Source organism: Neolamprologus multifasciatus, chromosome 14 (assembly GCF_963576455.1).
Source record: "Neolamprologus multifasciatus chromosome 14, fNeoMul1.2, whole genome shotgun sequence".
NCBI classification, from domain to species: Eukaryota; Metazoa; Chordata; class Actinopteri; order Cichliformes; family Cichlidae; genus Neolamprologus; species Neolamprologus multifasciatus.
The window spans coordinates 29796550-29824216 of NC_140452.1; the positions used below are offsets into that span (position 1 = coordinate 29796550).

Here is a 27667-nt window from a genome sequence, read left to right on the forward strand (position 1 = left end):
TTTTAGTTCTGAGCGAGCTCTCAGTAGCTTAGGCAACTCATTTTTCTTATTTTGAAGTTTAACAGTTTCTTCTTGTCTCTGTTTTAATGCTGCACTAAGCTCACTGTCAGGAGGAGGATTCTTGGACCTTTGGCTCAGTTTGTCTACTTGCTTTGCAACCTCATCCACTCTCCTTTCAAGCTTAGATGCCTCTCTCTGTTTTGTAGTCTGTATTGGAACAGGTTCATCATCATAGGAGGGTACATCAAAAATGGAGTGGGCATGTACAGCTGCTTTTGTAGAATGTTACGCAGAGAGGTGTCGTGAGGGAAACATCAGAACTGGTATGGCTGGAGGGCTAGGCACCAGCGCAGTATGCTCGCATTTTGATGTTGCTTGGAGTGCATCCACACCAGGGGTCTGTGATCTGTCTGAAGAATAAATTCTCTTCCAAGGAAATAATATTTCAACGAATCAATTGCCCATTTGATTGCCAGTCCTTTTTCTACTGTTGAATATTTTGTCTCCCTGTCAAACAGCTTTTTACTTAAGAAAAGCATCGGTTTTTCTTCACCAGCTTCTCCCTGAGCCAGTACTGCTCCAAGTCCAACATTAGAGGCATCTACTTGTACAACAAATGGTTTGGAAAAATCAGGGCTTTGCAAAACAGGGGCTTCAGAGATCTGTCTCTTTAAAGATTGTAAGGCATGTTCACAGTCATCATTCCACATCACTTTAGAAGTGTGTTTTCTCGTGAGATCTGTAAGAGGGGCTGCCAAGGTTGAGAAATGGGGAATAAACCTCCGAATAAACCTCTGTGCTTTTGCAGCGTTTTTCTTTTTGCAGCATTTTTCTTTTTGCAAGTGTTTTCTGAAGTTGCAGTCCGTTTGGCCTCTCAGGGCCACCGTAGAATACTCATAATACACAGTAAAGATTGGACAGCTACTGTGTGCGTGTGTGTGTGCGTGTGTGTGTGCGTGCCCATTCTTTTTCTCTGCCACTAGATGGTGATGATGTTCATACTTTGTGACTTTTGACTTGTTTCACAAACCAAAGCCAATTTCAGGAGTCATTCCACTTTCTTCAGTTCAGGAGGCTCATGAGACAGTGAAAGGAACCAAACACTTAATATAACAGGTTCATTCCAGCTTCTAGGCAGTTTTATCAATAAAATGCTTGTATTCTGCTAATGTTTGCTGATTGTTCCTTAAAGGTCCCACAACAGCACACGATCCTTCATTTTCTAAAGAATAAGTAAAACACAATCTAAAAATGGAACTATGTTTACTGTCTCAGCTGCTTTCTAACGCTTTCAAACAGCAAGACTTGGTTCACTGCATTTTTGTCTTTAAGAGAAAACATTTAGGGAATAGTGCTGTGTTGACTCGCTCTTGAACAAACTATAAACCATCCACTTTCCAAGAATAGCTCAATTTGATCATTGTTCTGCACGAGTCGATAATCTGAAGCACTCATGCCTCATATGGACAGATATTTCTGAAGGAGACAGGAAAGACAGGAACCTATGCCATCAACAAAATTATACCATACCATAAAAGAAAAAGAAAAAAACACAGCCTCATTGATATTGCCTGTTCTATCAGATCCAGGACGGGTGCACTATGAAGGAAAAAATATGTATTGATGGGGATAATTTTAGTGTCAGATGAAAGCGATACAGTCCAAAGCTTCAGCATTAACATAATACATAATACATCTACCCATCATAATACACTCATCACCAAAAGGAAATGACTGTGATTAGATTGGATGTGACTTGAATGAAAACTGTGTTGCTTGTTCCATTCTGGTAGATGCAGCGTTTTTTGTTTGTTTGTTTGAGAACAGTAAAATACAAATACAGTATAATTTTACAAGTGCGAGAGTTTCCAGCGTTTCAGAGACATATATAAAAAAAGAGAGACATCCCACCGATCTCAAACCGCAGCGTAAAGCTCCACCCACCCGGTGCGCTCTTATTAAAGAATCGAGCACAGCCACAAGTCTTCCTGTTTCGGGAAAGTCGCTGTGTGGGCAGAAGCGCTTCGTGTTTGCAGAATATTCTCCACGTATTTACAAGACAGGACTCCAGTGAAGCGACACAGCTCTCACAGTCTGTTCTTAGAGGTAAGTTCCCAGTGTTCGTTTGTTTAAGCAGGTCATCAGCTCACTGACATGACAACTTTAACATGTATGACAACAATCCGGGTGCTGTCACATTGAAGTTCTACGAGCTGTGTTTCTGTTATAAAATGAAATAGATCCATGTGGTGATGAGACATTTGTGCTGTTTTTAAACTCCGACCACAGGAAAGTGAAAGTCATGGTTGGAGGGGCGTGGCACTGGTCGCACTGTCAGCCGTATCCATAAGAAGTGATCATCACTATCACCACCATCACCAGCACTATGTCCAATCTAGTACCTATCTAGCAGTCTAGCATTATCAGGGACTACAACATCTAGTCCTTTTACTGAATCAGAATTACTACTAATGAGACTAATCCATCGATTCGTCCATCTCTTCTCTCCCGCTTATCCAATTCAGGTTATGACACCTCGCAGGTTTGTCGCAGGGCTGCAGATAATCACTGACACTGACTAACCTAACCCCACTAACTGGTTGTCTTCTTGTGGGAGGAAGCTGTTGAGAACCCACACAGACAGGAGAGAATGCAAACTCAATCACAAGGGCCCTGGCCAGGTGGTGGATTCAAACCTAGGACATTCTTCCTGTGAGGATAGTAGTAATAATAGTAATAATATTATTATATGAATAGTAAAGATAACCACATTCATTGATGTGATTACATTATCTGATGAGTTTCACGGGGAAGATTGTACAGCAGATATAAAAGTGTTTGCATCACCTTTTCCTTAAATGTTTTTGTTTCACAGGTGCGATGATGAACTGTTGTGGTCTGCTAACATTCGAGAAAGAACCAGGTACTGATAGAAAATAAAGAGACTGTATTCACCAGAACCTCACTTCATTATTAAAATCTTCATGTATACTTATTTCTTATAACAGTTTCATGTGGCTAAAATGTAACATTTTTCACTAGAATATATGAGTGTTGTGTTTGTATCACAATTCTGTTTGTCTGTCAGTTCCTCTGAAGAGCATTGAGGTGGAGCTGGAGGTGAGGGACCATGTGGCTACAGTGGTCTCCACTCTGAACTACGAGAACAAGGAGGACAAACCATTAGAGGCTGTTTTTGTCTTCCCTCTGCCTGGAGATGCTGCTGTCTGTCATTTCAGTGCTCAGATTGGACAGACACAGATTGTAGCTGAGCTGAAGGAGAAACAGAAGGTGAGCTGGACTGTAAATATAACCTGATTATAAGTGAGCTTCAAAATAAACACAGTGAATGTCACTGACATGTGTCACCTGTGCTTCAGGCTCGTGAGGAGTATGATGATGCTCTGAGCTCCGGTCAGCAGGCCTTCCTATTGGAGGAGAGTGATGAGAGTCCAGATATATTCTCTCTGAGTGTGGGCAGTCTGCCTCCAGGAGAGAGCGCCTCCATCAGGTTGGAGTACGTCACTGAGCTGGCTGTGCAGGCTGATGATGGTCTGAGGTTCTGTCTGCCTGCTGTGCTCAATCCTCGATACCAACCTCAGGGTAGGACAACTTCAGAATACTTGGACCAGAAATGCTTCAATGACACTTTTGAAAATGAAAAACCACAACACTAACGAGTCATGGCAGATGGCTGAAACTGGTTCTGTTGGAGGTTTTCTGTTGAAAGTCTGTTTTTCATTCTCACTGTTGCCAAATTATTGCTCATATTGGGTCATGTTGGGGTTTCTCTGTATTATTGCAGCATTTAGAGTATAAAACACTTTGAAGTAACTGTTTTGAGGTTCTTAGTAACGTAAAGGATTTCAGTGTAAGCAGCCTCATTAATTACAGTATATTTTACCTGATGCTGTGTGCAGGTAGTGAAGGTGCAGGTGTCCAGGTGACTTCTGTTCCAGCCTCTCTGGTGCCCTACAGTCTGTCTTTTTCTGCCCGAGTGTCCTCTCCTCGTCCAGTCTCTAAAGTAGAGTCCAACTGCTCCCTGGACTGGCATCCAGTGCCAGCAAAAGTGAAAGCAGTGCAGGAGGCGCCACCCCCAAAATCAGTGACAGAGCTCAAAGCTTATTTGGGGTTGTTGAACTTCTATAATAAGTTCTTGCCAAACTTGTCCACACTGTTGGCCCCACTGCACAAGCTTCTGAGAAAGGGGGAACCATGGTGTTGGGGACCAGCACAGGAGAAGGTTTTCTGCAAATCAAAGGAACTGTTGCAGTCAAGCAGTGTATTGGTACACTATGATGAGCAAAAAGATTTAATTCTTTCTTGCGATGCATCCCCCTATGGAGTGGGAGCAGTACTAGCTCACCGCATGCCAGATGGTCAGGAAAAACCCATTGGGTTTGCATCACGTACCCTGAATGCAGCAGAAAAGAACTACTCACAGCTGGATAAAGAAGGCTTGGCTGTAATATTTGGTGTACAGTATTTTCATAAGTACCTGTATGGCAGGAAGTTCATGATTATCACAGATCATAAGCCATTGATAAGTTTGTTCCATGAGTTGAAGGCCGTCCCTCAGATGGCGTCACAGAGGATCATGCGATGGGCGGTGTTATTAAGAGCCTATGAGTATGTCATTAAATACAGAGAAGGCAAAAATAACAGTAATGCTGATGGTCTGAGTCGTCTCCCTCTTCCAGAGAACCTCCCTAAAGAGGTAGCAGCTGAGGACCAAGTGTTGATGGTAGATCAGGACCAGGAGGGCGTGATGACATCTGAGCAGCTGCAAAGATGGACAACCAAAGATCCCATACTCTCCAGAGTGCGTGAGTATGCTTTGAGAGGATGGCCCACTACGCAGCATCCTAATTTTCAGCCCTACAGACAGAGACAACAGGAGCTGAGTGTGCAGGATGGGTGTGTGCTGTGGGGGGCGAGGGTGGTGATACCAGAACGAGGTCGACGCCCCCTTTTGGAACAGCTACATCAGTCACACCCAGGAATGAGCCGCATGAAGGGCCTGGCCAGAAGCTACATGTGGTGGCCGCATATGGAGAATGACATTGAAGACAAGGTGAGGTCCTGCAGTACATGTCAAGAACATAGACACAGGCCGCAAGAGGCACCGCTACACCCCTGGGAGTGGCCAGAAAAGCCCTGGAGAAGGATACATATCGATTATGCTGGCCCGTTTTTGGGTAAAATGTTCTTAGTAATAGTGGACGCCCACTCCAAATGGTTAGATGTGTATCCAGTTCCATCCGCTACAGCAGCTGCAACCATAGACTGCCTGAGAAACTGTTTCAGCACGCACGGCCTTCCTGAGATGGTGGTTTCAGACAATGCCCAGTGTTTTGTAAGTGCACAAACTAAAGAGTTCATGGCCAAGAACGGAATCACTCATGTCACCTCCGCTCCATATCACCCAGCATCCAATGGGTTGGCAGAAAGAGCAGTGCAAACGTTCAAAGAACTCATGAAAAAGAGTACTGGAGACACACTGGCAACCAAGTTAAACAGGGCTCTGTTTAGTTACAGAATCACACCACAGTCCACAACAGGGAAGTCTCCCGCTGAGTTGATGATGGGCCGGAAGTTGATGTGTACTCTTGATCTCATACACCCTGACTTGAAACAGAAAGTGACAGCAAAACAAGATAGCCAAAGACTGTATCATGATAGACATGCTAAGGAGCGCATGTTTGTTATTGGAGACACAGTATATACCAGAAACTATGGCAGAGGACCCAAATGGATACCAGGACTTATACAGGAGATGACGGGGCCTGTTTCCTACTTGGTGATGCTGGGCAATGGGACAGTGGTGAGGCGTCACGTAGATCAGCTGTTTGCCCGCCTGGAGCCATGCCTGGCAGCAGGACTGCCTGAAGGCCACCCAGGTGAGCCTCCAAAGGCAGCCCCAAACATCAGCGCTGAGACAGGAGACGAGGATGAGAGACACATGGAGGTGCAAGTTACACCAGTGGTGAAGCCACATATGGAGAGTAGTGATTCACAGGAATCACCTGCCACTGGGTTACGGCGATCGCAAAGAACCAAGAGACCGCCGGAGCACCTGAGAGACTTTGTGCCGTGATTACGATAATAAGAAGGAGATAACTGTGAACTGTTATAGGTTAACCTAAGACTGTTGGACTAAAGGTTCATTATTACAGAGTGAAATTGCAATAAAGGCTGGGGACGGGGTTGTTGCATTTTTATAAAGGGGAAGTTTTTGTTTATGGGTATTTTCTGTAGTGATTAAAACTACAGAGTAGTTTCAGTTTAAGGGGGGAGGAATGTTATGTTGTGGCAGGGATTTGTCCACCAGGGGGCAACAGTTGTTGGAGAGTTTTCAGTCTGTGGTAGCGCATGCCCCGGGTCTCTTAATAAAGAAGTAACTGTAAGTTAAACATGGTCTCCGTGGTTCCTTAATCCTAGGATATCACACTTATTATTCTTTCTGGGTCACAAAATAAACATTTAACATATTTTCAGGCGAGAATGTAACCGTATAAACCTCAAATATCTGCTCAGTTTATCAAGACACCACATATTTTCAAAAGCGCTCCGACGTTTTCGGAGTCGTCTGTTACCCACTAGCTCGATAGCTAGCCGGGGGCTAGGCTCACTAGAGCCGTGAGAACACCGGACTCCCGGCATATTGTTTTCAAACCCACCCCCGTCTTTCGCTACTCTGGTTAAATATATATAAGTCACTTAAATAACTTAAAAATGATATTGTTTGCCTTTTTTTTTTTTTACTATTTTATTTGTTCCTGAGTAAATAGGTTTGGCTGACATTAAAGTTATAGTTTTTTACCTCACCTGATCAGATAAAAAAAATCAACATCGATTCAATGTCGTCTTGCTATCTGGGATGGCAGTGCAGTGCCGTGTAGCCTAATCCGGCTAATGTAACAAGTGTTATAAAACCGTATTTTAAATAATATAAAGTGGCTAAACGGAGTACCATATTAAAGACCTTATTAACATGCCTCACCTAAAATGGCATGTTGGCAAGATTCCTAGCGGACCAAGGTTAGCATGACTTTTTTTTTCGCTTACTACAAAGCTAACATGTAACATGTGCTTAAAAGGACAAAGCAATGTTTCTGAATCATTGCTTAGCTTTTAGTTAGCAAAGTCGAACAGTAATTGAGATTAACTACGGTACTTACGGTCAAATGTGTTTTTTGTTGGTGCAGAGAGTTCGCATCCATTCACCTGTATGTAGTTTGTCGCACATAGCTTGATTGAGACAACACAAATATGAGGTTGACTGTGATTGGTTACCACAAATTCTGATCACAGGTTGTGGTAAGGGGTGGATTAAAAAAAACCCACAACCTTCAGTCTTGCTGATCCAATCACAAACAATGTACCTTCTCCCGCCGTACTTTGAATTTTCGGGATGCTATATATATATCTGCCCAGCCTTTTGGCGGACTTCTTGTGGACAGTCATGTCTGAACAGAGCGCTGCATTTCTACGGAGAGTCAATGATATCAGAGACAGAATGAATGCCCAATTTAACCGGCTACTGAATCAAGATGACAGTGAAGAGGGGACATCTCTTCTACAAAGGTGAAATGCTTTGGTGGTGGTTACTCTATTAGCAAGCTTTTAGCTTTGCGCCTTTTTTGTTCTTGCAAAACGAAATAACTTTTACATTTTTAAATAATAAATGGCTCGTTTACTAATTATCTGTTACAATTCAATCGACAGCATTTAACAACAAATTCTGTAATTATAAATGTCTATCCTAGATCGACGACTTCAAATGACAGTCATTTTAATCCCTCTTATGTGCATTTATGCATAAAGATTTTAGTTTATAAATGTAGCATATCCCATATTTTCAGGGAGCATTTAATTTGCGAGACAATCGAAAAATGCATGCAATAAACACCGAAGTGTTGAACATTCATTCCTTACTCTGAGTGTGTGGGGTGGTTTTTTTTCTTTTCTTTTTTTTTTCTTGGGGGGGTCTCTGTGTCATTAGTTTGACTTAAATTATCTCATGGTCTAATGCTAGCTTTGGAGTTTTCCACCAACAGCACGGGGGTGGACCAGTGCGCAGACCAAGAGGCGGGAGAACCAGACATCGCCAGTTAACGTTTAAGGTGTCAGTACTAAGGAATCCGACACTGACACACTACCAATCTCATAGGGGTAATCAATATTTATTTTAATATTAATTATTTGGAGTGATGGGTTTGAAAAAAGAGAATTACATCATGGTGTCAGTTGTTTACAAATTGTAGAATTTGGCATTAGATTTTTAGCACCTTTGTAATCATATATTTCCTTGCACCAATAAGTTGATGTTGAGACACTACAATGTGACAATTTACCCTTTTCCATTTTTAGGGAAAGTTCTAAATGGCATTGCCAGCTAATTTGGTTTAAATTTGATTACAGATGCCACTCCTGCTACTCGGGTGGTCGTTCCTGTAAACCTAAATGCCACTGAATTCAGGCAGGCACTACGGGACAATATTGCAGACATACCTTTGCAGTTCGATCTATGCAAAGTGAATGGACAGCGGCTCATTCTTCCTCTTGAAGAGGAAACGCCCCAAGAAATTAGAGCAAGAAACCTACTGGGTCGCTCCAATCTTTATATCCGTCCAAAGGTATTCAAATGTTCCACTTGGGTGGCTGATATGGCATAATTGTCACTATTACTGTAACTCAGTGGCGCTCCAGTAACCCTAGTATTGTATAAGACATCTTTAACATGTTACTGCTCAGAATAATAAATGCTGTGCTTTTACCCAAAGGATTTGAGACATTCATCTGATCCCCATGCCAGATGGCTATGCTTAAATAATGCCCCGTCAGTTGATTCACTGTTAATAACAGAAATGCAGTAGAGCAAGCTTGAACTGTGGTCTAACAGTTTTTTAGGGTTAGGGTCATTTTGTTCTTGTAATCCCAGTTTCCTGGGTTTTGGCTTTTTCATTGTCTTTTGTTAATGTCCTTAACCTTTCCTTTATTTATTTATTTATTTATTTTCCCCTCAGTTATCCTAAGGTCTACCTACCCAAAGACTGATCTTCTGTGGTTATGCTTTCATTCATTTTAGGTGTGGCTGTTTTGGTTCTTGTCTTTGACTTGTCCTCTGTTCTTGTTTGTCATTTGTTGTTCCATTTCTTTTATATTTTAATACTCTGGTGTTTTAGATTACAGAAGCCAATGAGGACTCAACTGGTGGAGAAGTTGTGCAGTCTGAAATGGCAATGTAAGTGTTTGACAACTGCCTTTGGACTGTAGCACTGTAAATGCATTACACCCTCTCATCATCAGTATTTACCATATTGCAGTGTGCTGCATGACACCGAGACACCTGACCATGGCAGGCACAATGTACAGGAGCCAGAGGTTATCAGGTAAATGGCACTCTGTTTGTTTATGAGTCGGAATTTTAATCTTAAACTATTGCAAAAAAAATTAAATTTTTTTGTTAAAACAACTGTTGTACAAACTAATTCTATCATTATTATAACTTGGATCATTTCGTGTAGTCTAGATCAATAAATATCTGCATTGGGGTCCTCTTCCTGCTATGAAATATTTCTGCTATTCCTTTGCAGTGGTCTGCATGAAAACCATACTCTCCAGGAACCAGAGGTTAACAGGCAAGTGGTAGTTGTTGAATAACATGCCAAAACTTAAGTGTAAACTGGAACTTATAAAGCACACACCATAGGTAAATAGACACTCAATAAGTACAATATACGGGGTGAGACCAGCGAATATTAAAATTTTAAAGGTTGCATGTATTGAACTGATAACATTTTACACACACACACATACGTGTGTGTGTGTAAAATTCCCCTCTCGCCCCTGGGGGTGGTCTATCCTTCACGTTCGGGTGCCAACAATCAGAGATGCAGAAAGGTGCAATGAAAAAGGTGGCTAAGAAGTATAGCAAGCTGTCCATGCCTGAGGCCTTGGAAACTACCAAGCAACAACTCACAGCCTTGGTCAGCCGTTTGAAGTGGTATACCAAAGAGATAGAAGGCAGAGATTAAACCAGCTGTTGTCCACTGAACCATCTCAGTGACAGGGAACCAATATGAGAAAAGCACCACCAAGGCTTGAGACTGAGCAATACTGAAAGAGCATATGGGAGAAGCATGCAACACATAACAGGAATGCTCGGTGGCTCAGAAATTAGGTAGAAAGCCCCAAGTATGACAGAAGGAGAGAGGAGCTGAAAGATAAGCTGAGAAACGTGACCTCAGTGACAAGATTACATGAAGTACACTCTGAGGGTCTATTAGAAGATATGAATGCAGCAGTGCAGACAATGCCTATTGTGACCATCACTGAAATCAACTAAATGATCTACACCACGGCAGCAGTTATCGGTGAGATGGTTGTCTACAAGATGAATAGCCACCAGGAGCAGTACATGTACCAGAAGTCTAGAGGCCAAGATCAAGGCATTATGGAGGGAACTAATCCAACTATCAGAGCTGCAGAAAGATGTGATGAAGACAGGGATGCCTGAGTAGTACAGCAAGCTGTCCATACCTGATGCCTTGGAAATTGCTGACCAAAGACAGAGCTATTATATTATTATGTTAGATTTATAGGACTTAGTATAATAACCGTGGTAATCGGAGCACTCAGTGCAGTGACCCCCAAGATAGGTGAGTGGCTCCAGCAGATCCCAGGAACATTATTTGAGCTCTCTGTCCAGAAGAGCGTGTAGAGGAATTTCTTTCACTAAGGTATTAATCACATTATTTCATTGTTTTAACATGTCTGACACTCATACTTAAGACAAATGGTAGGGGGTGTAGCAAAGATGTTGGGGAAACAGGAACTCCAGAGGACCAGTCTTTTGTCTCTTGAGGACTCTGGGAAGTAGCAAGGGAGTGTGAACTTTAAGGTGTGAAACAGCTGTGTACTGCCTTTGTTCCTGAAGAAGGTATTTAACTGAGAGGTTGACTTTGGCTCAGAGAGACTCTGCTGACCCTGCCCCGTGGTCATGCAGGGGCTTCACAAGCTTGTTTATATGTTGTGTGCATGGGAATAAAAGAATGTTAGCTACCGCTCACCGCTCGTCTGCAGACTTTATTTAAGTGGAAAAACTTCCACAACAAAATGGCGCTGCGAGCAGGGTGGTCCGTGTGGTCGCTGAACAACGGTTCCGTGAACGGGCTGATCACCCCTGAGGGAAAAGGTACCTTTGTCCTACCAGCTGTTGAAGCGAAGGAAATGGAGGAGTCACGGAGCCGTGTGTTTCAGTCACCACCGAGATCATCGATTTTGAGGGGACTTCTGCAGATGGGTGAGTTGTAGCTAACTTGTATACAGTCATGGAGAGTTTTTTGTCTGGCCGAGGGGGAGAACGCTGGCCGACCCCGGAGTTCGAGTCTCCGGGAGGAAAACCTGGTGGTTTGAGGCCCCAGGCTTGTGTTGGGTACGGCTCATCACAAGGACAGTGGCTCGCGCACGTTGTTGGGGAGAAGCCGGCCCAGACCTGTGTTCGGTCCAAGTACGTCACAGGAATGGCGGTTCGGGTACACTGTCGGGATCCATCTCTGTGTACTATAGTGCACGGAGTGGCGGTGTTCGTTCCTTGGTCCGTAGAAGGCAAGGGCCTCACGGGGGACGCCTCGTGTAGTAAAATGGGATCTAGATCCAGTAGATCGGCAGACGTTCCACCAGGCGGCCAGAGACAAAACTCAATACATGACTGTGGTAAGAATTGAGTAAATGTGTAGTGTGTAAGATTGCAGAGAATGGTTGTGTGGGAAAAGTTGATGTGTGTGTAAAAATACAGTGAGAAACGGGGTTACAAAATGTTGAAAATGGGGAACAAAAACAAAAAAAAAAAAAGAGAGAGGAGTGTAGAAATGTGTGTAACAGTTGTTTCCAACTAGAGGGAGAAGGTGGTACTGCAGGCCACCAGCTCCCCTAGGGTGGACACACACGAAAAAAATTTTTTTAGCAGAATTGTTGATAAAATAAGCAAATAGGAAGAGGGTTTGGTGTTTTTCAACGTAGAACAACTACAATCTCTCTGGGTTTTTAAGAAAGGGGAGTTCAGAACCAGAGAGGGGAGATGTGTTGTTTTAAGCAATGAGAAGAATGATCAAAATGTTTCAGTGTGTCACTTGCAGGTGAAGAGCAGACCTGGATCAATTTTCCACATGCAGCAGTCGGAAGAAAATTATAGGTTAACACCATTAGAAACACTCAAGCCAAGCTTTGGCTAAATTGTTTTACAGCTTAACTTCCACGTGTTTGTCACCCTGAGAACACAAGCTCCAAGAATCTCTCCCTGAAGACAAGAAATGCAGTTCCAGAACAACGAGATGGATCTCAAGAGCTCACAGCAGCATCCTGAGCAGTGAAGAAAAGGTCCAGCAGCAACAGCTGTGCAAGACAGCGACAGCAAGGAGAAAAATGGCATCATCATGACTGGATGGATGGATGTGCATTTCCAACGAGCTGCACCTTCACTGTGTGTGAATGGACTTTTGAAAAGACTGCTTGAGTTGGACATTTGCCACTTTCGGCGCAAAAATGGCAAAATGAGACCGTGGAAAACAGGACAAAGCTGAAAGACAACTGACTCTCACTGGACTGCTGCAAGGGGGAGAGATGAGATGAGACCACAGTCAAAGGAGAAGGGGACAACATGGAGGAATGCTGTTGTAGTGTGGGAATGAAATTTGGGTTTAGGAAAATTGGGAAGGAAAAAACGACTGCCTTGCATGGAGAATTGAAAAGTGTCTGGAGCACCGCAAAGAGGAGAGGTACACAAAAAATAACACAAACAGAAAAATGCATTAATCCTACTAACACAAACACACATGCAATGAAGCTCATGAAGACCAAATAGCATTTTAAGCATTGCTGTTACCATCATCTTGTCCGGTTAGCTTAGTAGGTTAAGAAGTGATACATAGACTAGTGAACTAGTATTATTTTTGGGGAAGGATGATTGAATCAGCGGTGAACAGAATGCTGCGGGAGGGTCAGATGAGTGGGGACAAATAGATTATTGAGTTTCTGGTTTCTGATGTGTGAGGGAGGTCTTATCATGACACACATCTGGGTACATGGGGAAAACAAAAACTCATTTTCTAATAGAATATTGCTGTTGTGTGAGGTGTGTGACTGGTGGATGAAAGTTTTGGGGATTTACTGATGCATTTTCTTTTGGTACCACTTTGAACCTGCCAATTAGTTTTGTTGTTTTTTTATCATTCTAAGGGAGTATGCTTAGACAACTTCTAAACTAGGCCTTCATATTTTTTGATTTTTAACAGTGCACTGAGATTTTTGTTTGGCAATTTTCTCTTTTTCAAGCAGGCCTGCAAGATCAGAAACGAAAGCGCTATACAACATGTTGAACAATCGCAAGTGAGCTTCTCCAAAATTAAAATGGGCTCGGGAGAAAGCCACTTATTTGGGACAATCAGAAAACAAGTCCCTGGCAAAAAGGATTCAGCGAGGTAATCCAGTCTAAATTCTTTTTTATTTCCTTTTTGAAATGACGTCATTGCTGGCAGTAGAAACTTATTGCGACACAAGAGGTTCTGCTATCAGCAATAAACACGGGGATTGACTGGACTGACAAAAACTTGACTGACTTGACACCAATATGCAAGATTGCACCTCCACCCAGAGAGACAAAAGGGTGGATGTATATATGTATGTTTCTTTTACAGGAGCAGAAAGGTGACAGCAACATCCTGGGTTGCATGGGCTTTTGAGCCGTGCTGACTTAACCTTTTAATTGCCACTTTCTGTGTCTTTGTGAATTTACCAGCGGTGTGTTATTCATGACCTTGTATTGTTTACAGTGCAGAGGTCACTGTGAGAAAGTGTGCATACAGACGCGCTGCGCTAACATCTATATCACTTTTTCCACAGCAGAGAGCATAATCATATGATCTAATCACATGATTTACAGCAGGACACACCACTGGCTAATGTTTTTTCTTACAACAGGGCCTGGAGTGAAGCTACTCTAGGGGAGAAGCCCTGAAAATTTTTAAGAGATAATGCACAACTTTATTGTGCATGTCTAATTGTGCTAAGCTAACATAGGGCAAAAGAGGGTTTTTCCGGGGAAGTTTTCATTTTTAAATTGCAGGAACCGTGACATGAGGGATATGGAAGGATTGACTGAGGCGCAGATGCAAACTGTGACTAGGAGACAACACTTCAAGTGGACCAGTGAGAAGCAGGGACCATCTGCAGGACAACAGACAAACGACAGTGGGTTTTCCAAAGGATTGTCACGAGGAGATTTTGAACAGCAAAATCTTAAAATAAAATGAAAGAGTTTCGTCGTTGACGCTGAGGAAGACAACTAAGGTGTACGACGTGCTCTGCCTTAAATCTACAGCTGCGTTGGAACAGAAATCGAGGGATGCAGAGAGCGTGCCAAGCTCCAAAAGTGACAGCGCAAGGAAGATCAGCGTTGGAATTATGACTCTGTAAATGGCACAGACACCAGGAGCCATAACTGTGACAGAGACTGACCACCTAATGCTGTTTCACTTTGCCATGCAAAGTACTTTGACACTCTGGAGAAGACCTTTCCTCTGTATCATTGTTGTTTCCATTTGCATGTGAGAGCTTAGATTGTGGGGAAGATTAAAGATGAACAAAGGGTGGTGGGAGAACAGTGAAGTGAGGATACACGGTGTGAAACTCCTTTAAGTGTACAATAATGTTGATGTGATATACAGAATGTCAGGAAAGAAATTCTGGTTTTAATGTGATTCTTGATTTTAGAATCAAAGGGTGGGATTGTAGAGGAATTTCTTTCACTAAGGTATTAATCACATTATTTCATTGTTTTAACATGTCTGACACTCATACTTAAGACAAATGGTAGGGGGTGTAGCAAAGATGTTGGGGAAACAGGAACTCCAGAGGACCAGTCTTTTGTCTCTTGAGGACTCTGGGAAGTAGCAAGGGAGTGTGAACTTTAAGGTGTGAAACAGCTGTGTACTGCCTTTGTTCCTGAAGAAGGTATTTAACTGAGAGGTTGACTTTGGCTCAGAGAGACTCTGCTGACCCTGCCCCGTGGTCATGCAGGGGCTTCACAAGCTTGTTTATATGTTGTGTGCATGGGAATAAAAGAATGTTAGCTACCGCTCACCGCTCGTCTGCAGACTTTATTTAAGTGGAAAAACTTCCACAACAAGCGCAGTCCTGGGAATAGCAAAGATACTATGTAAAGCACCTGAGCTTGAAGGCTAGACTGCCCTCAAATCTAGTGGGGAATTTATATGTATATTACATAAAAAAGAGAAGCTCTATATTTGGAGACTTCAAATGGCATTTTCAATTGACCCTATTTGGTGCTTAAATCTTTGTTTTAAATCTTATCTTATCTTATTAGTGGCTGCACACTAGGGCTGCCACAAACGATTATTTTGATAGTCGACTAGTCACCGATTATTTTTGCGATTAGTCGACTAGTCACCGATTATTTTTGCGATTAGTCGACTAATCAGATCATGCATCCATTGGATGTAAAACGTACAGCTTATTGCACCAGCAGCATCTGCTCTTATATAACTATCATTAGCTTACAGCTTTAAGTGTTTAAGGTATGTGCTAACTAAAAATAAAGACAAGATAATAGTTTATTACATTTTAATGAAATTTGCAGATTGTTTCGGTGACGTTTAATAAACTCCTTGCTATCTAAAATATAACGGACACCGGAGTATATTCTCAAGCATCTCACACTTCTGATAATCAGTTGTCTGCTTGACGTTTATTCAGCTGTGTAAAAACTATAACTTTAATCTCAGCCAAACCGATTTACTCAGGAACAAATAAAATACTGAAATAAGCCAAACAATAACATTTTTAAGTTATCTAAGTTAACCTGAGTAGCGAAAGACAGCGGTGGGTTTGAAAACGATTTGCCAGGGAGTCCGGTGTTCTCACGGGCTCTAGTGAGCCTTGCCCCCGGCTAGCTATCGAGCTAGTGGGTAACAGACGTCTCCGAAAACGTCGGAGCGCTTTTGAAAATATGTGGTGTCTTGATAAACTGAGCAGATATTTGAGGTTTACACAGTTACAGTCTCGCCTGAAAATATGTTAAACGTTTATTTTGTGACCCTGTGTTGGAAACTGAGCTGGGCCGCGCTATGAATTCTGGGACAGAGCTACTTCTTCTTCTTCGGGGTTTAACGGCAGCTGGCATCCTTGTACATGCAGTGCTGCCATCTTCTGTTTCAGTCCGTTATTACACTCTTAAATCCTACTACTTATTTCTGCGTCTTTTGGGATCTTACAAAGCTTCAAACGACACGTCGACTATTAAATCAGTCGTCGACGATTTTGATAGTCGACGTAATCGTGACTAGTCGACTAATCGTGGCAGCCCTACTGCACACTATGGTTCCCCTGTTTCGCTCGGTGAGTACAAGGTTTTTTACAGTTGCAAACACAGTACAAGTACTTCTACACACACACACACACACACACGTGTGTGTAAAATTGGCTGGCTGAAGAAGCTGACTGCACTCCATGTGCGTCTGGCTGCACAAATGAACCAGCTGCTAGTCAATGACACCCGGAATGGCTAAACAAAGGCCAGACAGTCCTGATTCCCAAGGACCTCCAGGAGAAACCTGTCCCATCCAACTTCTGGCCAGTAACCTGCCTCAGTACCACATGGAAGCTCCTGTCAGGCATCATAGTGGCAAAGATGAATAGGAACATGGATCAATACATGAGCGGGGCACAAAAAGGAATAGACAGGAATACCAGAGGAGCGAAACACCAGCTACTGGTTGACAGAGCAGTCACCCGAGACTGCAACACTAGGCTTATCAACCTGTGCACTGCCTGGATTGATTATACGAAGGCCTATCACTCGATGCCCCACAGCTGGATCCTGTAATGCCTAGATCTATACAAGCTCAACAGGACCCTAAGAGCCTTCATCAGAAACTCAATAGGGATGTGGTGTACAACAGTAGAGGCCAACTTCAAGCCCAAAGCACAAGTGCGGGATCTACCAAGGAGATGCACTGTTCCCACTGCTGTTCTGCATATGCCTGAACCCCCTCAGTGAGATCATTGACAAGACTGGCTACAGATACCGACTATGGAACAGAGCAATCGTCAGCCACCTCCTGTACATGGATGACATCAAGCTGTATGCCAAGAGTGAACGTGACATTGATTCACCAATCACCAGGATGTACAGTAATGACATTGAAATGTCATTTGGATTTGAGAGGTGTAGTCAAATAGTAAAGAAGACTAATTGGATCAAACTATGAGAATGCAACATTGCAAATACCTGGAAATCCCACAGGCAAATGGCAACCATATAGAGGCCGCTAAGAAAGCCTCAACCACCAAGTAACTACAGAGGGTCAGTCAAGTCCTGAAGAGTCAACTAAATGGTAAGAACAAGATCCAGGCTATCAACACCTAGGCCTTGACGGTCATCGGGTACCTTGCTGGGATAATAAGTTGGCCAAAGAAGGATATAGAAGCCACTGACATCAAGACCAGGAAACTCCTGACCCTGCATGAATAATTCCGACCCCAAGTTCAGCACCCTGAGGCTGTATGCTAAGCGGAAGGAAGGAGGCAGGGGACTGGTGAGTGTCAGTACCACAGTCCAGGATGAGACAACGAACATCCACGAGTACACCAAGAAGATGGCCAAAACCAACCATGTGCTCAGTGAATACCTCAGGCAGCAGAAACCAAAGAAAGAGGAGCAAGAGGAGGAACTATCATGGAAGGACAGTCCGCTGCACAGTATGAACAACTGGCAGATAGAGGAAGTGGCTGACATCCAGATCAGCCACTTCTACAAGGGGCTGGACAAAGCTGGACTGAAAGGCAGCTCAGAGGCACTAATCATGGCAGCACAGGAACAAGTTCTGAGCACAAGATCCATAGAGGCTGGGGTCTATCACACCAGGAAAACCCCAGTTACAGGCTGTGTAAAGATGTGTAAAGATTGATTTTCTCTCAAATAGTTTAATTACAGGTTGGAGATCTCCAAAAATAAAGCTTAAATAGCTTCTGTATCTTATATCAATAAAAAAAATATAAGCCAAGCATTAATTTATTACTTTTAAATGGCTATTAGCAGTTTTATCTGCCAATAACTATTTTGTTGTAAAATATATAGGATGATTTCAAACATTTCAGTACTGCCTAGGGTTGGTTTTGTCTTCTAGTAGTTAGTCAGTATTGGGATTACTGCAAGTTAATTGAGTTGCACTTCTGAATGAGGACACAGACAGATTTAGTCTGGCTTTTACAATGTCACATGAGTTGCTCATGCTACACATGAGCAATTAAGATAATTCAATTCCAGTCAGACAAGTGCAATGAGATTGCACATCAGTTAACCTTGCTACTGAATTTAGTGTGCAATGAAAGATACATGTTTTAATTTTGTTTGCATTTGGATTAGAATTATAGAACTAAGAATATCTGGTGTGCTCACTGTTGTGTTTCCTTTGAAAAAACAGAAGACAGATGTCTCATGGATTTTTGCTGTTTCTACAGCATGGATGAAGGTATCTGTTTTGACTTCGTCATCTGCTCCAGCCCAAACTTATGAGCTTTATCATAAAGAAACGTTTTCATTGAAAGTTCTCCTCACTCTTTATGAAGGAAAGGATTTTAAATTAAATTCTGAAGACAATGAATAGAAGCTAATATGAGAGAAATATGCTCTGTCTTTCATAGTTCCTGTTTGTACTCTTACTGCAACGTTCTGGATCAACTGAGGATTTTTCAGACATTTTTAAAAGTGATCTATAATAATGAATTACAATAGTGTAGCCTAGAAGTAATAAATACATGAACTAATTTTTTAGTATCACTCATACACATAATGTTTTTGTTTGTTATACACATTGCAATAAGGCAGTCCTACATATTTGATTAATATGTGCATTGAATGACATATCCTGGTAAAATTTCCCACACTTTACTGGAAGCCAAGTTAATACCATCAAAATAAGTGTCTGGTTAGACACCATGTTTCTAGGTTTTTTAGGACTTATTAAAAGTTACGTAGGCCTTAATATCTGTAAGACATTTCTGTAGTTAAACTAGTTGATTTGTGTCTTCTGATTTCATGGTTAATAAAGCTGAGGGTCATCTGCAAAGTGATAAAAATGTATTAATTGTTTTCTAATAATTCTGCCTAAAGGAAGCAAGTATTACACAAAACGTATTGGACCCAGGACAGAACCTGGTGGAATTCGGTAATTAAGTTGTGCATGTGAAGAAGACTCATCATTTACAATCACAAATTAGAATCTGTTAGATACATGTGGATACATATGATTCAAACTACTGTAGTGCACTTCCTTTAATATGTGTACTGTTATGATCAATAGTATTGAACGCTACACTTAAGTCTAGCAGAACAAAGAGGAGTCCACTGTCAGATGCCATAACTAAATTCAGTTCAATTTGATTTGATTTATATAAGGCCAAATCATAACAACAGTTGCCTCAAGGTGTTTTATAATGTAAGGTACAATAATACAAAAAAATCCCGAGAAAACTCCCAATAATCATATTACCCCATATAAGGAAGCGCTTTGGTGACAGTGGGAAAGAAAAACTCCATATTAACAGGAAGAAACTTCCAGCAGACCCAGGCTCATGAAAGTGTCACCATCTGCTGCGACAGTCTGGAGTGAGGGGAGGAAGACAGGACAAAGACACGCTGTGGAAGAGAGCCAGAGAGGAAGAATAATTCAATGCAGAGAGGTGTATAAACACATAGGGAGTGAAAAGGGTGACTGAAGAAGAAATACTCAATGCATAATGGTAATCTCCCAGCAGCCTAGACATATTGTAGCATAACTAAGGGAGGATTCAGGGTCACCTGATCCAGTGCTAACTATATGCTTTATCAAAAAGGAAAGGTTTAAGCCTAATCCTAAATGTAGGGAGGGTGTGTGTCTCCCAAATCCAAACTGGGAACTGGTTCCACGAGAAAAGAAATCATCAAATATCCAAAAAGTTATGAAATATATCTGGTTGTCAGAGCTGCTGTCTTTTGTTAAATATTGTTGTTTTAATTGCTCAATTAGAAATAATAACAACTCTAAATATGACACATATATTGCAACATGTGGAACCAAATCATTAGAACTATTTTCTTACTTAACTCAGCACATTATTTTAAATATTGCTTTCAATTCCACCCAGGAAGGGCATTTTATTATGTAACTACCTCTTTTCCTCTAAATTTTCCTCTTCACAACTGCCGGATGAAGAATTTCCACCTGCTAAGAAGCGACTCAGAGACCCTTTGCTGCTGTTAGTCTCCCTCCAGAAGGCGTCTGGCTGCTGGCTGCTTGATCCAGCTCTGCTGCTGCACTGAGACCAACGAGGAGGTGGAAAAGTCAAAGCCTGAAAAGGTGGGCTATTAAATAAATAATAACACAGTAATAGTGGGTGTTTGTAACATATTCATTAAAATGGTTTCAAAAGTGAATTTTCAAAATTACACACTCATGTTAACGAACATCTGCATGCTGCCTCACTTAATTTAATATTTAACTACATGACTGCTGATTCTATACACTAGGCCAGCAGTGAAGTGTGGGCCACCATTCTGGCTCTGATCTGGCTTTGTGGTTTCAAGATGGATGCAAAGGACGAGTGGGAGCTTCTGGCTGCAAAGGCTGTATCATGGCTCAGTGCACAAAAAGGTAGTAAACACAAAAATAAGCATTCAGTTTGTGATGGTTATACTGAGTTGCTACAGTCGGTCAGTTATTAAGATGCTAATTGAATATTTTATTTTGTGTTTCCTTTTTTTTTTCCAGCACCGTCTGTGACAGAGTGTCAATTGGTAATGGAGTAATGCTTAGTTAAAAAGCTGAGTTAAATAAATGTGTGGTGAATAATTGTTTAAATTATGTATCTTCAGTTGCTGCAACTCTGTTATTAGTACATTCAAATGATGATGAATTACCATCACCAACTGGTAAAATATGGAGATGAAGCTCATCAGCTATTATTTGAAATAAAAACTCACAAAGTTTTGATTTTAAACAGTAAAAAAGAATCACTGCTTAACCTTCAATGTCTTTAGGTTTTTACTTTCCATCTCTGCTGATATCAGATATCTGATGTCCACAAAATAATAATATAAAACATCTGACATCAAGTCAGTATCTGATTGGTGCTCTTATAAAAACCTTTCCCTAAATATTAAAAAACCAAAAGAAGTCAGTGATTTCAGGCGACAGAGAGGGGCGCTCAGGCCACTGGAATCTGGAGGTGAGGAGGATGAGGGGGTGCTTGCTTTATATTTCTGGGAGTTGCCATCAATGAGGTCGTTAAATGGACAACGAATGGTGCTCCTATTATAAAACAGGCACAACAGGGACTTTATTTCCTCAGAATACTGAAGAAGCCCCACCTGTCTGCAAATCTATTAGAGCATTTCTACTCTCAATATAAAGCATCCTGTTGTACTGTATAACTGTCTGGTTTGGGAACAGCTCAGCAGCAGACAGAGAAACTCTCCAGAGGGTGATAAAAACTGCTCAGGACATCACTGGCCAGCCTCTGCCGCCTCTGGAGGACATCCACTGGTCTCTTCCCTCTGCCCCCCTCTAGGCAAACGGCACAGGTTACTGAATTCACCCACTGCCAGATGAAAGAACAGCTTCTATCCAAGAGCTATCACTCAACTGAACCTTTTATCCCACACAGGATAAACCTTCTGTCATGTCAGGTTCCTTGAAGCACCAGGAGTACAAACTTTTCCCTTGACATATGGTATTTATCATAACCAAGGCTCAAGCTGGACCCAGACAAGCAATAAGAATATTAAAATGTTTATTTTCAACACACAAGAAAAGATTAAACAGGACAGAGGACTAGAAGAGACTGGCTTAAACTGAAAAACATGGAAAGTGGAATGGATCACGGCAGCAGGCAACTTTGACCGAACAGCAACAGGACTGATGATGTTTTCAATCTAAGAAGGACCTGAGAATCAGGGAGCCAGTTTCTTAGACATGCACTTCAAAGCAACGTCCGTTTACCAAGTCAGTCACCTGATCTTAACCTGATTGAGCATGCGTTTCACTTGCTGAAGACTAAACTTTGGACAGAAATGGCCTCAAACAAACAGCAACTGAAAGCCGCTGCATTAAAGGCCTGGCAGAGCATTAAAAAAAGGAGGAAACTCAGCATCTAGTGAAATTTATAAGTTCAAGACTTCAGGCTGTCGTTGCCAGCAATGGTATTTCAACCAAGTATTAGAAAAGAACATTGTTTTATTAATTTTGACCAAATACTTTTGAGCCCTTGAAATGAAGTGTTTGTGTTAAAAAGCCATTGGTTCCTCATATATTTATGCAATCTTTTAGTTCACTAAACTAAAATAAAGCTGAGAGTCTGCACTTCAACTGCATCTGAGATGTTTCATTTAAAATTTATTGTGGTAACGTACAGAACAAAATTAGAAAAATTTTTGTCTCTGTCCAAATATTTATGTACCTAACTTTAACTCTCTCACCTCCTCCACTTCAGGCCTATCTCCCTTTGAAGGATTTCTAGGGTAAAATGGTAAATGGCCTGTACTTGTATAGCGCTTTACTTAGTCCCTAAGGACCCCAAAGCGCTTTACACTACATTCAGTCATTCACACACTGGTGATGGCAAGCTAGATTGTAGCCACAGCTGCCCTGGGACACACTGACAGAGGCGAGGCTGCCGGACACTGTCGCCACCGGGCCCTCTGACCACCACCAGTAGGCAATGGGTGAAGTGTCTTGCTCAAGGACACAATGACCAAGACTATCTGAGCCGGGGCTCAAACCAGCAACCTTCCGATTACAAGACGAACTGCAACTCTTGAGCCACGATCGCACCAGCCACCAACCACCACTCTTCCAGTCCATCTTAGATTCTAAGCCAACCTCACCATGCCATCCATTCAGCATCACGTACAACGGAGCTGGCGGGTTAGGACCTCATAAAATCGACTATACAACATCTGCCCTTCTCTAGTAAAAACTCAAGCTAACTTCATTCCTTCACATCCACCCGATGTTTCATGTTTCCAATACAACAAACCCACTCCTTCCAGCCCATTGCCCTTCCTGCCTCTCTGCTCATCTTAAAAACCTTGCAAAAGGTCACAAACAATCAGCCTCTTGGATCATTCTCAGCACAGTTCTCTCTTTCACCGTCCTGCTAAACAAGTAAGAAAATCAGTTGCTGTGTTTCACCTTTGCTTCACTTACCTCTTACCTTTGAGTCACTTACCTCTGTGTCAGTACTTACCAAAACATTGCCTCTTGCTCCTCTGACAGATGACCTTGCCGGAGAAAACAAAATAAAACAAAAAACCTTTAAATGGCTGCAACTGCTGTGCTCCCTAAACTAGTATTGCTTTTTCACTGATTTGAAACTTTAATGTGTGGTACAACAATTCTTCTAGTTAAATAATTCTACAAGAATTATTTAACAGAGTATTTAACAGAGGATAGAAAAAATATATATCTGTGCCAAGTTCCCTGGTTAAATTGGCTGCCTGTGTAAAAAGCATAAATGGCTGTTTGTCTTGGTGTATTGGTCTTGTAATAGACTTGCAACAGGGTGATTGGGATTTTGAGAGTGGACAATTTTGCCAGCATGCAAACTAGATCAATCTGCTGGGACATCTGATTTTAGGACAATCACTTGTTTTTCCACAGGACACTGACAACCAGACATTAGATGCCACAGCCCTGGCCCACGGTATCCCCCATGCATGCGGTGGACCTTCTGTAGCCAATCAGCACTAACGATTAATCAGAGGAAAGAGAGCAGCTTAATGAGGGTGACAAGGTGAAAATAGGATGATTGACGTGCCGGTGCTGTGAGGGCATGTATAACACCACCTACCCAAGTGTTGAATATAAGGAGGCTTTGAAGAAGCTACAATAATTGTGTGTTGTTTGTACATGAATCACAATGTGTTACTTCAGAGGTGTGATGTTTTCAGTTTTTTTTTTTTCTGCACTGCAGAAAATTGTAAAACTACTGTGAACTTGGTGGATCTGTCCAGATCTTTGACTGGAAACTATTTCTATGAATGAGTGGTTCAAAAATGTGTAAGTGAAAAGCTGCCATGTTTCAGGTCCCAAAGTCAAACGAACACTGAGGGATCACTGAGAGCTAAAAACGGTCTAACTTCTTTCATCTTTAATAAAATGATCAGCATTGCTGCTTTACCAGGTTTAACAATTAAGTTTAACATCCAGGCATCCATGAAAACAGAGTTTATTCAAATTAACTGAGTTAGAGGTTAGCAGGAAGTTAGCTCGCTAGTTTCCACCTAAACATGATCATCATAATCAGTGTTACTAATTCATACACTGGTTTATCATCTTGCCTTTCTGTCTCATCCAGCACCATGATCAGGTCCAGTTTTTATTTCATCTTTGATTTTTCAGCTGCTGTGCCTGAGCAGCCTCCCAGAGACCCTTTGTTGCAGTTAGTCTTCCTCCAGAAGCCATCTGGCTGCTTGATCCAGCTCTGGCTGCTGCACCGGGAAAGAGCAGTGAGGAGGTGGATTGATAAATAAAATTCATAACAAAAATTCATAATGGACTTTTTCCATTTAGGAATAATAAAAATCAGCTTTCTTTTTAATTGCTATTAACTGACAGTCAGATAACCAGCTTTTAAAAACATATTCATAAACACTTTGCAGTCAACAAAATTTGCACAGAGGTTATAGATGAAATAAAAGTATCACGTGTTTTCTAGATGTGTTTATAACTCTGTTATTGTACATATTCTGTGTTATACATCATAATCAATCCAGTCTTTTTTTTTTTTTTTTACTATTTTAATCTTTATAAAACTGTTATTTATTTATTTATTTTTGTGATTTCTGCTGCCCTATTGGTCTGGTCTCTCTTGAAAATCTGAGAATGTGATATTCATAATAAAAGGATTTAAAAGTTTACTGCCAAAAAATTATTGCACTTCATAACAGAAATGTGCTAACTGGCTTGAAATAGATTGAAACTGTTATGAGATTGCTTCAGGGAGCAGAAATGACACCGTCTTTTAGGTTTCGCCATCACTTTGTATTATGCGCACAACACCACCCTTCTCTGGCTTCCACATGAACTGCACCTTAAACATCAACCGTTCACACATGTCATGACACAAACAAACGTTTAAATACCGTAAATCACTTTTTGGAATGCGATCACTTTTTGGCACAACATCGGCTCTGATAACATTTAAAGCGCATTGAAAAACTATTCTTTAATGCTAAAAGTCCATTATCAATTGTAATTATTTATTTATTAATTTAAATTTCAGATATCGATCTTCATTTTTGTAAACTGGTGAATTAATGATTTTTTAAAGAATTAAAACGACAAAGTTTGGCAATATATTTTTTAAAAAGGATGAATAAAACAGTAAAATAAAAAGAAATATATATATATATTTAAAAACTATGATAATTAGACGAACTTTATTTTAAATAAATAAAATTGATTTTCGGTGACACTGGGAGTCATGGTGATGATGACGTGTTTGAGTGCAGTTATAAAAGCAGGAGGCAAAATTGGAATTCGGGTTTCACGTTTAAGCGCAAACAGGAGCTTTTTCCCACTAGTGCTGTGAAAACTCGGATTTTTCAAACTACAGCTGTTTGAAAATCTTCAAGAAGGATTTGCAAAATGACTTCTACAAACTTCAGTCGCGAGATGCACCTGCTCTCCCTTTTCATTGAGGTGATAGATCAACGCTATGGTGAGTACAGCAGGCTAATATGTCAGAGTGCTAGCAAACAAATACAACTTAAATTTTTGTCTTTTATTGTTTGGAAGTAGGACTTCATGAGTGTTAACATTTAGGATGAGATGTTTCATACTTGACTAACATCAATTTTAACATGTGCCAGTACACTATAAAGATGGCGCCATGTTTTTTTTTAATTGCTGAAAAAAAAACAATTGAATGCACGCGCCCTGGAAACGCCATTGGAGGACGCTGACGTCAGCGCGCGGGCCCGTTTTTGCATGTAGAGGGTTTGAGTTAACATGTTTGGGCTGCTGGCGCTGAGTTATACGTGAAAGTTTCATAGATTGTGAATGTGTAAAGCTGGAGAATGGAGTTTTAAAAGTTCACAGAGTCGCTAGCTGAGTTTGGGATTGAAACAGTGTGTGCCTGCAATAAGGAGGTGTGAGGTTTCTCACCTAAATGTAGCTGCTTTATTCTCAAAATATCGATGTTCAACTAATATGACGATATTACTCCTTAATGTGAATGCGTATTAAAACCTCAGTGAAAGTCCATGCAGCCTTACACCACATGAAAACTTTTACCACGTGAAAAATGTGAAGGCTTTCATAAACAATGAGTTCTGCTGGGAGCTTCTTACTGTTTGTGTGTGGAATAGCTTATGATGATGTAAAGCCATGTCTGGACAATTTAAATTCAGGCTTTAATTTGTGTGATCACATAATTAACGTAGACGCACGCTTTGCTTTCTCGTAGCTGAGCTGGTGAGTCCAATCACTGCACCTCAGATGGTCGTCCTTAACTTGAGGAACCGTGAACTGAGCAGCAGCCAACTGGACTCCATGTCCCACATGGTCCTCACTCTTTACCATAACCTGGTGACTGGGTCCAAGGACTTTCCTTACATACCTTTTAAAGGATTGTTCCACCGGGACCAGGTGACGACACCATTTGTCCATGTGAGGCAGAGCCAAAGAGAGAACACCACTCCTTCTCCTCCTACCGACTCACCAGCTGGCATGATGCTGCCGCCTGCGGGCTCCAGCTCTCATCCACGCTTCCTGACTCCAGTTCTTCCAGAGAAAGCGGATCTTGCTGTGCTGAAGGCAGATCGGAGGAACTGTGTCCGCACCCTGACTGTCGACGGCCTCCCCATCACCAGAGTCATCTCCACTGTTTACCGAACAGAGGACACTGAGATGACGAACCGCTGGAGAATAACAGACTACAGCGCGGACGGCACAGTTCTCACTTCGGTGCTCTGCCGTTTTCTAAATATGTCGGCAAAGCGTGCTAAGAGGAAGGCTCCGGAGGAAGAGAGCAGCATCCGGAGCCCGACTCCAGCAAGGAAGCGCTTGAGATTATAATATACAGTGAAGCATGTCGAACGTCAGCAAGCCTGAACAAAGTGGTAAGTAGTAAATAGTGCTTAAGGTTGTTTCTAAAATAATGTCCTAAAATATTTGAAAATCGTAGAGGTTTTAACTTTTATTCTTTCTTTTCTGCCTCTTGTTTCTAAAAGTCAGGAAAAAGAGTCACGCTGCGAAGAAACACCACACAGAAGATTTTCCCTCAGTAAAATGGTAAATATATTCATCTTGTTATGACGTTTGCTCACAATAACCATGAGTGTTCCTGTGTTTCTGAAGTGATTCACTCTCATTTGGTGTTATTTGATCCAAAGACAACTGAGGGTCTTCAGAGCAGCGTGAACGGCCGTCACCTGAGAGCAAGACAGTCCTCGCGCCTTTGTGGTTCCCTCCAGGTACTCCAGCTTCATCCCACAGTCCACAGAGATGCAGTTAGGTTGAATGTGAGTGTGAGTGGTTGTCTGTTTCTCTGTGTTAGACTGACCTGTCCAGGTTGTACCCCCACCTCTGGCCCCATAACAGCT

General features: G+C 41.7%; 1 protein-coding gene and 2 long non-coding RNA genes across 4 annotated transcripts; all 3 read left to right on the forward strand.

The window, feature by feature from the left end:
- The first annotated feature begins 8354 nt into the window (after positions 1 to 8354).
- On the forward strand, positions 8355 to 10716 carry LOC146504315 (uncharacterized). Its single transcript, XR_014877862.1, has 4 exons — positions 8355 to 8639; positions 9189 to 9247; positions 9330 to 9395; positions 9600 to 10716. It is a non-coding gene; the product is annotated as an uncharacterized LOC146504315 (long non-coding RNA).
- Positions 10717 to 20037: 9321 nt separating this feature from the next.
- Positions 20038 to 21822, forward strand: LOC146504316 (uncharacterized). Its single transcript, XR_014877863.1, has 3 exons — positions 20038 to 20420; positions 20591 to 20714; positions 20832 to 21822. It is a non-coding gene; the product is annotated as an uncharacterized LOC146504316 (long non-coding RNA).
- Positions 21823 to 25505: 3683 nt separating this feature from the next.
- On the forward strand, positions 25506 to 27189 carry LOC146504317 (uncharacterized). 2 transcript variants are annotated; one of them, XM_085184192.1, is made up of 2 exons: positions 25506 to 25782; positions 26530 to 27189. In XM_085184192.1, exons 1-2 carry the CDS (start codon positions 25710 to 25712, stop codon positions 27138 to 27140), a joined length of 684 nt encoding a protein of 227 aa, XP_085040318.1. In that variant the 5' UTR covers positions 25506 to 25709; the 3' UTR covers positions 27141 to 27189. The 2 variants fall into 2 exon arrangements, with proteins under 2 accessions (XP_085040318.1, XP_085040319.1); XM_085184193.1 differs by lacking the exon at positions 25506 to 25782 and adding an exon at positions 25810 to 26212 and having other exon boundaries at positions 26530 to 27184.
- Positions 27190 to 27667: the final 478 nt, after the last annotated feature.

Coding starts and splice junctions, on each gene's coding strand:
- LOC146504317 (XM_085184192.1), top strand. CDS start 25,710: ATGACTTCTACAAACTTCAGTCGCGAGATGCACCTGCTCTCCCTTTTC. Junction 25,783..26,529: donor GGTGATAGATCAACGCTATG/GTGAGTACAGCA, acceptor GCTTTCTCGTAG/CTGAGCTGGTGAGTCCAATC.